The 15075-nt window shown below is 41.7% G+C and overlaps 1 protein-coding gene across 1 annotated transcript; it reads right to left on the bottom strand.

Moving 5' to 3' along the window:
• Positions 1–513: 513 nt before the first annotated feature.
• Positions 514–11936, bottom strand: LOC140888953 (disease resistance protein RPM1-like). The gene is made up of 4 exons (XM_073296647.1): positions 11427–11936; positions 10922–11362; positions 1162–1221; positions 514–648 (listed from the first exon to the last, which is right to left on the bottom strand). Exons 1-4 carry the CDS (start codon positions 11934–11936, stop codon positions 514–516), a joined length of 1146 nt encoding a protein of 381 aa, XP_073152748.1.
• Positions 11937–15075: the final 3139 nt, after the last annotated feature.

The raw sequence follows: 15075 nt of genomic DNA, 5'->3' as shown, positions 1-15075 counted from the left end.
GATCTGGATCTCCTTTAAAGGTTTGGGCTCGGTTCTTTCTCAGTGACTCATAATGATACTTCACCCCATGCACCTGTGGTACTGCCTGTGGTGGTTAATTTCCATTTGTAGGCGGGTTTCCCAACCCTTGAAGGGTGTTAGCCATAATGGCCGCTATAGCCGCCAAGTCAGCATGATTTAGGCCTAACCCTTGCGGTGGTGGTGGTGGAGGCGGCGGTGGAGGGTTCCCTTCATTGTTGTTGTTACGGTTTCTATAGCGCGGGTTACGGTTGTTGCGTACAGGTCTCTCGTCCATGTCCTACACACGTAAAAGTTTCTAAGATTCTGATAGATTTATGGATTAGAAGCATAACTGAACAAGTTGGACACATAGGTAAACAAAAGACCATTCATTGAATTTCAGAATAACAACTGAATTGAAATAACAACTGATAGTTTTGGAATTTAAAGCAACAAATGAATTGGAAATAAGTGACAAGAAAACATAGCTAAACAAAAACTAATGCATCCATACTAATCTAAGTCTATAACTTCTTCATCCCCCACAGCATCGACGGGCTCCTCCTCGACCTTTATATTTTCCGGATCCTCCTCGGGTTCCTCCTCGGGTTCCTCCTCGGAATCCTCTTCTTGCAGTTGATTTACGGCCTGGAGTAAAATGGCATTATGATTATTCAAGTTTGCCACTGTACCCTGCAACTGCTGGACTTGAGCTTCCAGCTGCTGGATGCAATCCCGCATCTGTTGATGACTCTGCACATGTTCGGCGCAGGACTACTGCCTCAACTATTTCTCATGATCCACTTGTTTAGTCAAGTGGCTAACAACACCAGATAGTTCTGCTATGGTGTCCTGTGTTGTCCCCAATTAGTCTTTCGTCTGCTTATGCTCTATCTTGGCTGCCTCCATTTTTCCTTTCGTCTTGTTATGCTCCTCTTTAGACTTAATCACTTGGTTACGCAGAGCTTCTTCATGAAAGTGATTAAGGTCCATGTCATCACGGAGGTATATATATGTTATCCCCCCCCCCCCCACCCCCCTCACTTGCTCTAACTCATAGAAGTATTTTTTGGCCCTCTTCTCCCACTCACGCTGTTCACTCCTAGCAGTAACAACTTTAGCACAAAGTCAAGTAATCATATGCTTCTGGTTATCAATAACCAGTTGCTTCATGCGAAATATGGAATGGGCACGGGTATGAGGGAAACTTGGCGCCATTTCCTGAAAGAAAAAAAATGGAAAGGCAAGACTTAGAACAAAATATCAGAAATCAGAAATTAAACAACACATGAACAGTTTCAATAATTACAAACGAAACGAGACTTTTCGGAAAAATTTTCCAAAAATGGAAAATTTTGAGATTTTAGTTGAGCTGAAATTGTCGATTGTGAGGATCATGACACAATCGACGGAATTGGATTTCGAGTTTTCTATAAAAAATTATAAGCATTCTAAATCTTTCCTAAAACGGCAAAAACGCGATTTCGGAGGCCTAAACGATTTAGTTCGGCCGAAATAAAAGTTTCCTCATTGACTTTGATTCGTGAGATCGTTTCGGAGGGGACTACATTGGCCTCTTGGCCTATATGAGAAAATGTCAAAAATTTTCTATAGAATTCTCACCCGGATTATGAACCTGGCGGCTTTGATACCAAAAAAATGTCACGCCCCAAAACCAGGCCTAGTTGACATCGACGTTATTTAACATTTCGAATTGTAAAACAACAAGCCACGTAGTATAGAAAATAGCCTTCAACCAGTCTTTTACATAATCAAATATGTCTTTACAAAATAGGAAATACGACAATATCGGAAGCGACAAAATAACGGAAAATAACTACTAATAAAACTTCAAAATGATCACCAACCCCAGAATGCATATTGTTCATCCTCTTCTAACTGTTCTTCGGTATCTGGAAGGAAAGTAAGGGGGTGAGTGTTTTGAAAAACACTCAGCAAGTGGGGGCCGATCGAACACGATAAAAACCAAAAATATATATACATGTACAAATGTATATTTCATTATCTCGAAACAAAATAAGCATGTTGAATCTGACACAAATACGAAGAAAATATTGCCCTGTTAATTATCTTATTTTCCGTGGTTCTACTAATCAGTCTCCATATGTTACTCCTCTAAGGGGCGAGGCCAAAGGAACGGTTATTATAACCCACCACATCAGGGCCATATCAAATCAAATAATCGGAAATTTTTTAATCATTTCTAATTTGACTCTCAACAGTGCATCTCAAATATTTCCAAATAATTCTAACATGCTTCAAATAATATCACGAATATCCAACAAATAATATATATCAAAGTGGAAAGAATATACGTATCATGCCGATCAAATTTTCAAAAGCATAATTATTTATTTTATAAAACTTAACTCACACACAAAAATAAATAGAAGTGTAGAAACTTATATCACACAAAAGAAAGGTAGAAGCCCACTTACAGTATTCGATCATCTATTCTTCACGGCTAGTAACCTCCATTTTTGTAGTGACCCTTACCTAGATCACCTACTAAACAGAACTTAGGCATGCAATTAACTTAATTAAATGGATATCAGAATAAAACTGCGGAAACCATAAACATTATACAATCTCAAGTAAAGGAATCTGTAAATACCCAAATATTATACAACCAGATAGAACAACTGTATTATAACAACAGAAATAAAAACCTAGGAGAAGCTCCAGCTGACCAACCACTGTCTAGCCCCTCTTGGATCTACCAGCCCCGTCCAATCGCAAATCTACCCCATGGAATAGGGTGTCAGAAACACAGAGTACGAGACATGAGCATAAAATGCTCAGCACGAGAGTGTGAGTATACATGCATGCAAAGTGAACTCCCTATAAACTCGAGGTCAAGGATCAGATAACACAGACAGACCGGGCCCTGGTATGTAGCACGATGTGCCGTCGCTTCAGGAGGTGGCTCCCATACCATAATACCAGTGGATATGCCGGACCCAAATCGATGGAAGTCCAACCACTAACAGGATAGGAAAAAACCCTACTAACAGACATCTCGAAGGAGATAGCTAAGTATGCAAATGAATGCAGCATAAATCAATGACATATAAACCATGCAGTCACATAATACATGCATACTCAGTCAGGATATCTCGAACATTATTTCCGTACCTCAAATCAGTGCAAGCTCTACCAACTCTAGGTCCACGCCTATAGTCTGCTCTATACTGCCAAATGATACTACTATCATTAAAGTGCTCTAAAAGCCTTAACTAAGCTATTGCATACTCCTAAATATTTATAGGAAGCAAAAGCTATACCTTCGTCCGTCGTTAGCCCTTTGACGTCGATGCCTCCAGAACTTGGGCACAACTCCACTACGACTATCGAACGCCTTGACGACTCCCGGGTCAAGCCTAAGAAGGCTAGAACAACTCGAATACAACTGGAGTAGAGAGGAAATCCGGAATTGGCAATTGAAAGTGAATTCTCGGCCTTCTATTTATAGACAACGATCGGAGCCTCCGATCCTTGATCGGAATGTCCGAACCTCGATCGGAACATCCGATCCTGACATCGGAGCTTTCGAACTTCCTGATCTGCCACATGTCAAAATATCACTTGTTGACTTCGGATAGGGGTGATCGGAGCTTCCGATCCTGATCGGAGCTTCCGATCCAACCACACGTCATGGATGACGTAATATCATCGGTGCCTCCGATCGCTCATCGGAGCTTCCGATCCGGTTCGGAGCTTCCGAACTCACCTTCGGAGCTTCCGAACTCACCTTCGGAGCTTCCGAACTCTTCCCAAGTAATTATGATTAATTTCTTAATTACTGATTTTGGTTACGGGCTGCTACATTCTCCCCCACTTAAGATATTTCGTCCTCGAAATCAGATCTTAAGTACTGAATGTAATACAGAAATCAGAAACATTCTTTATTCAAATCAAACATTTACAGAGTTTGCAACTGAATACAACTTAAGAATGAAATCAAAACAACTCAGGATGGTCTTCACGCATCCTGTCCTCAAGTTCCCAAGTAGCTTCCTCAGTGCCTCGGCGCTGCCACTGAACTAAAACCAGATGAATGAATTTGTTTCGCAAAACCTTATCCTTATAATCCAGGATACGAATAGGTTTCTCAACATAGGTCAAATCCTTGCTCACCTGAACCTCAGACCGCTGCAGAATATGAGACTCATCCGCCACATACCGTCGCAACAGAGATATGTGGAACACGTCGTAAATACTGGAAAGATGCGGTGGCAAAGCTAGTCGATAAGCCAAATCACCAATGCTCTCCAAGATCTCAAACGGACCGATAAACCTGGGAGACAACTTGCCCTTAAGGCCAAATCTGAGAATCTTGCGGAAAGGTGACACTCTCAGAAACACTTTCTCCCCGACATCGAACTGCAAAGGCCTACGCTTAGTGTTAGCATAGCTGGCCTGACGATCCTGTACAGTCTTAATCCGTTTCTTGATCTGATCAACAATGTCTATCGCCTGTTGGATAAACTCCAGTCCCTCAGCCTGTCTCTCCCCCACTTCTTCCCAGAAGAGTGGAGTACGACAACGTCGCCCGTACAACGCCTCAAAAAGTGTCATCCCAATGCTAGTATGATAGTTGTTGTTGTATGCGAACTCGATCAATGGCAAATGATCCTGCCAGGCTGAACCAAAATCCATGATGCACGCTCTAAGCATATCCTCCAAAGTACGGATAGTGCGCTCTGACTGACCATCAGTCTCCGGATGATAGGCAGTACTCAAACTGAGAGTAGTACCCATCGCACGCTGAACACTCCCCCAGAATCTAGAAGTAAACCTGGGGTTCCGATTGCTGACACTCCATGAAGTCGAACGATCTCCTGAATGTACAACCGAGCCATACGATCCACATTGTATTCCCGGCTATAGGCAATGAAATGCGCTGACTTGGTGAGTCGGTCCACCACAACCCAGATAGTATCACAGTTCCTCGGGGATACCGGTAAATGGGTCACAAAGTCCATTGTGATAAACTTCCATTTCCATTCAGGAATAGGCAGACTGTGAAGCAATCCTCCAGGTCGTCGGTGCTCTGCCTTGACCTGTTGACACAACAAACATCTCGAAACAAACTGATAAACACTGCGTTTCATTCCCTTCCACCAGAAACGAGTACGTAGATCCTTGTACATCTTGTTGCTCCCAGGATGAATACTCAACTTAGTGCGATGCGCCTGAGACAAAATCTCCTCTCGCAACTCTTCATCCTGCGGAATCACAAGCCTACCAAACAAACACAGAAAGTCATCTGACTGATAATGAAATCCAGACGAGCTACCCTCATTAGCTAGACGAGCTAAACACTGGGTCTTTGAATCAGACATCTGAGCATCTCGAATCCGCGAATACAAAGCTGGCTCAGATAATATTGCAAACATATGGATACTTTGCATACCTTTCTTATGCTTGAAGGTATATCCTGAAGTACAACAGTCACTGATCGCACTAGACATCGAACAAGTTTGAAGTGCGGATAGTCGTACCTTGCGACTCAAAGCATCAGCGGTGAGATTAGCAGCTCCCGGATGGTACTTAATCTCGCAATCATAGTCCTTAAGCAAGTCCATCCAACGTCTCTGCCTCATGTTCAACTCCGCCTGAGTGAACAAGTACTTGAGACTCTTATGGTCTGTGAAGATCTCAAATTTCTCGCCATACAGATAATGACGCCAGATCTTCAAAGCGAACACAATGGCTGCTAACTCCAAATCATGGACTGGGTAGTTGTCCTCGTGAAGCTTCAGCTGTCTAGACGCGTATGCGATCACATGCCCCTTCTGAGTCAGGACATAACCTAACCCCTGAAGAGAAGCATCAGTGTACACCACATACCCTCCAGATCCTGACGGTAATGCCAACACTGGCGCAGAAGTCAACCGCCGTCAAAGCTCACAAAAATTCTCCTCACACTCGGAGGACCACTCGAAATCCACACCCTTGCGGGTAAGCTGCATCAAGAGCTAGTTGAGAGAAGTTCAGGATGAAACGACGATAATACCCTGCTAGACCCACCCAGAAAACTACAGATCTCAGCAACTGTCGTCGGACGCGACCAATTAAGCACCGCCTCAATCTTGCTTGGATCAACAGAAATCCCCTCCCTGGATATGATATGGCCAAGAAAGACCACTCGATCTATCCAAAACTCACACTTGCTCAGCTTGGCGTACAACTGCTCATCTCGAATAGTCTGAAGTACCAACCGCAAGTGAGAAACATGCTCTTTCGTATTACGCGAATACACCAAGATGTCGTCAATGAAGACCACGACAAACTTGTCCAAATACTCCCTGAAGACACGGTTCATCAGATCCATGAATATAGCCGGCGCATTAGTCAAACCAAATGGCATCACTAGAAACTCGTAATGCCCATAGCGAGTACGGAATGCAGTCTTGGCTACGTCCTGATCACAGACTCTCAACTGATGATACCCAGATTTCAAGTCAATCTTGGAGTAAACTGACGTGCCCTGCAGCTGATCAAACAAGTCATCAATACGAGGCAACGGATAATTGTTCTTCACAGTGACTCGATTCAGCTGCCGATAGTCAATGCACAGACGCATCGACCCATCCTTCTTCTTTACAAAAAGAACAGGAGCTCCCCAAGGAGATACACTAGGACGAATGTACCCCTTGTCCAAAAGATCTTGTAGCTGATTCTTCAATTCACGCATCTCTGACGGAGCCAGATGATACGGTGCTCGAGAAATAGGTGAAGTACCCGGCATCAACTCTATGCCAAACTCGACTTCCCTAGTAGGAGGAAAACCCGAAATCTCATCAGGAAAAACATCTGGAAATTTATCTACAACAGGAATACTCTCTATCCCAATGCTCTCAGCGGACAAATCAACTGCATAGATAAGGTATCTTTCCCCGCCAGACTCTAGAGCTCGACAGGCTCTCAAAGCTGATACCAAAGGCATTGGGGGTCGCGCTCCCTCTCCATAGAAAAACCAGCTCTCACTCCCCTCCGGATGAAAGCGTACTAATCTCTGATAGCAGTCCACTGAAGCTCGATAGGTAGTCAACATATCTATTCCCAGAATGCAATCAAATACGTCCATCGCCAGGACCATGAGATTCGCTAACAGAATGTTCCCTTCGAATTCTAAAGGGCAACCTATCACTAGACGCTTAGCCAAAGCAGGTTGGCCCGTCGGAGTAAAAACAGACATCACTACGTCTAGTGCAATGCATGGTAACTTATGCCTCTTAACAAAACATGCAAAAATGAAGGAATAAGATGCACCAGTGTCAATAATTACAAGAGCAGGTATACCATAAAGCAGAAATGTACCTGCGATGACTTTCTCATTCTCCTCCACTGCCTGATCATGTTTCAGGGCAAACACCTGGCCAGAAGCTCATGGCCTCAAATGAGAAATCCCAGCAGGCTGTCCCTGCGTCCTCTGCTGAACGGTAGCCTGAGAACCAGATCCTGAACCAGAACCAGAACCTCCTCCCCCAGATAGTGGACAATCCCTCCGGATATGACCAGTCTCTCCACAACGGAAACAAGCTCCAGAAGCTCTATGGCACTTGTCGGATGGATGGTTCTTCCCATAGTGATCACATTTGTCCTTCTTATCGAAACGGACAACACCTCCAAAACCAGAAGAAGAAGTAGATCCAGACTTCTTGAAAGATTGGGCACGGGGACCCAAAGAACTAGCAGGCCTCGACTGAGGAAAAGACCTGTTCCGCCGAATGCTGTCCTCCGCCTGGTGACAACGGCTCACCAAACCCTCGTAGGACATGTCGTCGCCAACCGCCACATGGTCATGATCTCAGGGTTAAGGCCCTGAAGGAACAGATTATACTTCATTCCAGAGCTGTCAGCAATCTCGGGGCAATAGGATAGCAGATCAAAGAACTTCTACTGATACTCATCAATAGACATGGCTCCCTGTCGCAGACTCAGTAGCTCACCTGTCTTCGACTGACGGAGTGCAGGAGGAAAATACAGCTTCTGAAAAGCTGTGCGGAACTCGACCCAGGTGGCCACTCCTCTCGCCGCAATAAAGGGTACAGAAGTAAACCTCCACCACCTACGGGCTCGCCCATCCAGAAGATAGCCAAGGGTCTCCATCTTCTGCTCCTCGGTGCAGTGGTAAGTTTGAAAAGTCGTCTCCATACGGTCTAACCAGTTCTCCGCATCCTCCGTAGACTCACCTCCAACAAGGGGCTTAGGACCCATCTGCAGAAATCGCCGTACAGTGAAACGATCCTCATCACGACGACGCTCACGATCGTCATCTCCCCAGCATCCACCTCCACTACCATGGCTACTCTGGTCAACGTAGTTCGCCATCTACAAAAGCACCTTACGGTTACCTTATGCAAAGTCTAAATCCCAAGAATACTATTCATGCTCTGATACCATAAATGTAGTGACCCTTACCTAGATCACCTACTAAACAGAACTTAGGCATGCAATTAATTTAATTAAATGGATATCAGAATAAAACTGCGAAAACCATAAACATTATACAATCCCAAGTAAAGGAATCTTAAATACCCAAATATTATACAACCAGATCGAACAACTGTATTATAACAACAGAAATAAAAACCTAGGCGAAGCTCCAGCTGACCAACCACTGCCTAGCCCCTCTTGGATCCACCCGCCTCGTCCAATCGCAAACCTGCCCCATGGAATAGGGTGTCCAGAAACACAGAGTACGAGACATGAGCATAAAATGCTCAGCACGAGAGTATGAGTATACATGCATGCAAAGTGAACTCCCTATAAACTCGAGGTCAAGGATCAGATAACACAGACAGACCGGGCCCTGATATGTAGCACGCTGTGCCGTCGCTTCAGAAGGTGGCTCCCATACCATAATACCAGTGGATATGCCGGACCCAAATCGATGGAAGTCCAACCACTAACAGGATAGGAAAAAACCCTACTAACAGACATCTCGAAGGAGATAGCTCAGTATGCAAATGAATGCAGCATAAATCAATGACATATAAACCATGCAGTCACATAATACATGCATACTCAGTCAGGATATCTCGAACAGTACTTCCGTACCTCAAATCAGTGCAAGCTCTACCAACTCTAGGTCCGCGCCTATAGTCTGCTCTACACTGCCAAATGATACTACTATCATTAAAGTGCTCTAAAAGCTTTAACTAAGCTATTGCATACTCCTAAATATTTATAGGAAGCAAAAGCTATACTTTCGTCCGTCGTTAGCCCTTTGATGTCGATGCCTCCAGAACTTGGGCACAACTCCGCTACGACTATCGAACGCCTCGACGACTCCCGGGTCAAGCCTAGGAAGGCTAGAACAACTCGAATACAACTGGAGTAGAGAGGAAATCCGGAATTGGCAATTGAAAGTGAATTCTCGGCCTTCTATTAATAGACAACAATCGGAGTCTCCGATCCTCGATCGGAACGTCCGAACCTCGATCGGAACGTCCGATCCTGACATCGGAGCTTCCGAAGATCCTGATCTGCCACGTGTCAAAATATCACTTGTTGACTTCGGATAGGGGTGATCGGAGCTTCCGATCCAACCACACGTCATGGATGACGTAATATCATCGGTGCCTCCGATCGCTCATCGGAGCTTCCGATCCTGTTCGGAGCTTCCGAACTCACCTTCGGAGCTTCCGTACTCTTCCCAAATAATTATGATTAATTCTTTAATTACTGATTTTGGTTACGGGTTACTACAATTTTTATAGCCATCATTTCTCTTTATTCTTGGCTGTTACAACTCTTGACTATCAGCTGATCATTACCTCTTAATTTTGAATTTGATGACCTTTAAACTCATCAGTTACAACTCTTTGCAAAGCTGCTATCCATCCCTGACTACTTTTGAAAGCCGAGCCTTCACACTAGTAGCTAGGCTTACCAAAACTCCAAGTTTATGTAACGGGTCCTCTCTCAATCTGCTCCAGGTCAGCTGCAACTCAGTGAGCCCACGAAGGGAACACACTCACGTAGGAATATTATCCAAGCGTCCCCACAGAACAAGTTTACGAAGAAATGTCAAAGGTGGGGAAGAAAAATAATGATCCAAATCCAGCAACTCATCCTTCGATCCTCATGGGAAAATATGCATAACGTGCGCAAGTTGTTAAGCTTCTATAATGAAGAGCAAAGATGATTTCCATCTTCTCTTCGCAGCTTTGTAATGGATAATCTTTGGAATTGCGTCAGCATTCCCATTTGTTGCACTACTTTGATGCCACCAGCTGCTTCATCCGCGTCTATAAAACAAAGCTTTTGTAAGTATTTCAAGTGGGATCCTATTTCATATGGAGCATTCAAACTTCTATTCGTGTGACTTTGTCGAAGGAGAACAGACAGATCTGAGGTGTTGTATGATTATACTAAGAGATGCCGAAGCTTGTGAAGAAGCTTCAGAATCTCAACTGGCATTTCTGTGATCACTTTGGATTTCTTGAGATCTAATGTATCTAAGTTTCCAAGATTTGCAATTTATTTCGGAATGAGTTTGATATTCTGGCTCCTTAAGCTGAGATATTTGAGATAATAGAGTTTGAATACTTCAGTTGGGATGCTATCTATTTGAGCTAGCTCCTCTTATATCTAAAACTTTAAGTAGTTTGCAATGGCCCAAAACCTTTTGCAAAATCGGTCGCGATTTTGAATCTACAAACCGCAACCAAAACAAAGAACGAATATACTGAACGTCGTATCATTCTTTTGTGTCATTAACTGTAGTGTTAATCGCCATGCGTCGGATCTTATCAGGACAATTCACTACTTTTCCATGGGAAGCAGTGAGAAGATTTTGTTCTACTTATTTTGAGATGATATAGTTTCGAAGAATGTCATGGACACGAAACCTTATTGGCCTTCCATCATCACATATATCCGCTACCTGGATTAGACTTCTATTCAAAAGATCGTTTAGGTAGGACTCTGCCACTTCTTGTTGTGTCTCTCCATATTTTGCCTCCACTAAACCTTCGGCTATCCACAGTCGAATAGTTTTCCAATTTAAGAGCATTTCATCCTCTGGGAAAATGCTCAAGTATAAGAAGCAAGCTTTGAGATAGTAGGGCAGGTCATAATAACTGAGAGATAATAACTTGTTCAATCTTTTGAGAGACTCTTCTTGTAATTCAAGACCAATGGTATGCTCAAACATTTTACAATCTTTATATTTGTCCTTCTTGTTTGCCAAGAGGCCACCAATTACAACAATTGCAAACGGCAAGCCCTCACATCTTCGTAAAATACTTTTTGATATTTCATTTAAGTACTCAGGACATGGATCACGTGGAAATGCTTTTCTGTATAACAACTCTTCTGATTTTTTCTGGAGTCAAAGGATTTAAATGATATATATGACCATTGTTCTCGCAACAAGCAGCGTTGCCTACGTTGGATAACCGTGTGGTGACGATGATACGGCCACAAGCACACTTTCTTGGAAGTACATATCTAATGGATTCCCACACCTCCACTTTCCAAACATCATCAAGGACAATCATGTAAGTTTTGTCCTTGAGCGAAGAATAAACACACTCTTGCATTTCATCGACGGTCATTTCTTCCACATTTTGAAGTGGTTGAAGCTTGAAGTTACGTACGAGGCGTTTAATCATGTTTTGCAAAAGATTCTCCAAGTTGAAGTTCTCTGAAACAGTAATCCGCACATGGTTATTGAACTTGGCCTTCGCTGATGCATCCTCATAGATCTTTTTAACAAGGGTTGTTTTACCCAAACCACCCATGCCTACTACTGAAATGACCTTAAGCTCATCATCACTCTGCATCAGCCACTCTAGAAGTTGTTTCTTGGGCTTTTCGATGCCCGCGACCTCTGCTTCTTCCAATAGATGTGGGTCGCCTCGAGTGTCATATGTTTTATTGCTTGATCGTTCATTCATAGGTAAACTGATTCAAGAGAAAGCATACTGCACTCTCTGCCATCTTTTGTTTATTCAAGTCCTTGTACGTAGGATTTAACGATCCTTGTTTTTATGATTGCATGATATATATATATCACGATTATAAGGAAATATATACTATCTAGAACTAGAAATTTATGTTTTTTTTGTTGCTTTCGGTCACAAAAATTTGATTCATTTACTAAGCTTACGATAGAGGGTGGATTAACGAAACAAAAATTCGATTCATTTACTAAGGTTACAATAGAGGGTGTATTAACGAAGGGTTAATTATATACATTAGTACACATGAAATCTTGTGATTGCTGAAATCTTTCATGATACCACTGACAAGTTAATTTTTTTTGTCTAAAGATAGAATATTATTAGACTGTTCGATATCTTGTTATGAGATTTATATTATTTGAATTTATTGATTATTTTATATGAAAATTTGTTGAGCGTATGCCTTATTTTGGTTATTGGTTCTCTATTCATATTTGACTCATGCCAATATCAGTTTCAAAATCAACTCAATTCATATGTTAAATAGATCAAACTCCAAATCATGGCAAGAGAATCTACTTATAGTTTTCGGAGACATGCATCTAGATATTATGATAAGGGTGGACTCTCCTCCTGCCATTACTAGAAATGGTACCTCCGGTGAAAAGAAGGAGATGGAAAGGTGAGAGAGGTCGAATCATGACCGGGTAAATCGGTGTGATATGAATCTACTGGCAAGCGTACCAGGTCAAGTTATAATATAGTGGACAAAGGTCCAGGTGTCGAACCCACTGGGACTGTATAAATATGAATACCAAAATATATTTATTCCTACTTAATCTAGACTAATGAATAAAAGTGATTCAGATTTTAAACTAATAATTAAAATTGCAAATAAAATTAAATTAAATTAACTAAAACGCAGCAGAAAAATTTAGATTTAATTCAAATTTGGGAAAAGCTCGATCAAGGACTCACGTAGGTACCAGATAATTCATGTAACAAGCAGCCGATTTAAGACATCGGACTTAATCTTAATTCACAGGAATTATCCTAATTTGTTCAAAGGACTATTTTTAGAACAATCAAACCTATTCAAATATTGACGGATTAATCTTTCGTAATTCTAATCAAATTTGAATGCATGAATAACTGTGAGAATTCAGTAAACACCTAAACCGCACATTGAAACTCAATTCTATTTCTAGTTGGTTTTACAACATGTTGAATATCGAAGTGATTGAAATCAAAACCTCCTCTGTCGACTTGGAATCAATTAACATGCAAGCAAATAACTGTCCAGGTAATTCACAAGACAAATATAAATTCGATAATCAATAAAATAAAATCAAGTCTGAAATTTCTATATAAATTGTCTGGCCCAATCACGTGGCCTTGATCAAAAGAGAAAAACTAATCAAAGTTCAACATAGTTCATAAACAAGAGTTTTTAATCCAAAACATCAACTAAAAATCAAAAATAAAAAAAAATAAGTAAAGAAGAATGGAAGATGATGTTGGTCGTCTCCTTGCCTTCAAAGATGTTGTGTAACCCTTATTCTGATGAATAGATTCATATTTATATGCCAAGGGTCTTCAAAAGATAGTATCATTCCCGAGCAAGAATTTTCTTTTTAAAAAACTCTGTACGCATCGCTCGCTCGAGCGAGCATAGACTCTCGCTCGAGCGAGCCATCTTCTGCTCCGAAGGTGAATTTTTGCGCCTCGCTCGCTCGCTCGAGCGAGCAGTCTTCTGTCTCGATTGTCATTCCTTCGCTCGCTCGAGCGGGCATAGCCTCTCGCTCGAGCGAGAATACTTCTAGAAAAATCCTGCTATTTCGGCCTCGCTCGAGCGAGAATAACCCTTCGCTCGAGCGATCACATGTCTGCACAAAAATCTATATTTTCCACAATTTCCTACAAAATGGACCAGGAAGAATATTATGCAATCTAATGAATAAAACATGCTAAAACTAAATAAAACAACAATAATAACATATGAATACATGCAAAAATAACACAAAAAATATGCAAATGAAACACAGTTAACAAATCCCCCATACTTAAACCTTGATCGCCCTCGAGCAAGACATGCAAAAATAATATGCAAACAAAAACATAAGTAAGGACGAATCATGAGAGTGCACAGCCTCCAAGAAGTTCAATCACAAAACAAAAACACACATGCTCTCAACTTTCCATAATACACCTTTGGTTTAACGTGAACGTGTGTGTGTGAACTGTCATTCCAGTTTCATACAACTTAGACCGAATTCGTTTCAAAACTGCTTAGCGACCTATGACAAATTAGTGCAAGTTTCACTCTTCAAGTGCCCATTCCTTCCAACGACCTCTGGACTAAACCCACCTCTCTTGAGATAATGAATTACACACCTCCGAATTTTGCACCTGGTATTGCTTTAGCCCCAATAATTACCCGCTGACTTAGCTATAAGTGGATAGGATACGAAAAATCTTTCTCTTTTTTTTAATCCCCTCGTCTATAGCCCGGATGGAGCATCAACCCCATTTTACCCGCAAACTTAGCTATGGAGCAATGATTAGGATTCAATCATTGTCCAAGATCGGATGGAGTTGTAAAAAAAAAAAAATTTCTAGGTGCGCCCAAGATCATAAGTGTAAACTAGAGTCTCATCAAAATTCATAGAACACAATCAAGATCTACAAACCACCTATTGCCGTGCAATGGTCAAACAGACAGAAACTTCATCAAGTCTTTCGTTACACTCCACTAGTCTAACACAAGTGCTTATAAATATTTACGGTTCAACCTACAGTTTCTCATGTCCAGTAAAGAGCAATATTTTTCAAAAATCAACTTTTTTTTTCAAATAAACTTCATCATCATAGGCTACCATGACTCATCCTACTCATGCAAGACAACACAAACAACAACAAAATGATATGCATGATTACGAACCAAACACAAAAACTAAACCAAATGAAAGCAAACAGAATGAACACAAAACAAAATAACTAAACAACAACACAATAACCAATGCAATAAACTAGTCTACCCCTCATACTTATCCAAAGCATTGCCCTCAATGCTTCAGAACAATGAACAGAATGCATACAAACACAAAAATACAAAGACGAACAAAAACACAAT

The sequence above is a fragment of the Henckelia pumila genome, chromosome 3 (assembly GCF_033568475.1).
Source record: "Henckelia pumila isolate YLH828 chromosome 3, ASM3356847v2, whole genome shotgun sequence".
In the NCBI taxonomy this organism is placed as follows: domain Eukaryota; kingdom Viridiplantae; phylum Streptophyta; class Magnoliopsida; order Lamiales; family Gesneriaceae; genus Henckelia; species Henckelia pumila.
Note: the sequence above shows the minus strand (reverse complement) of the source record. Positions and strands in the feature narration are given on the sequence as shown.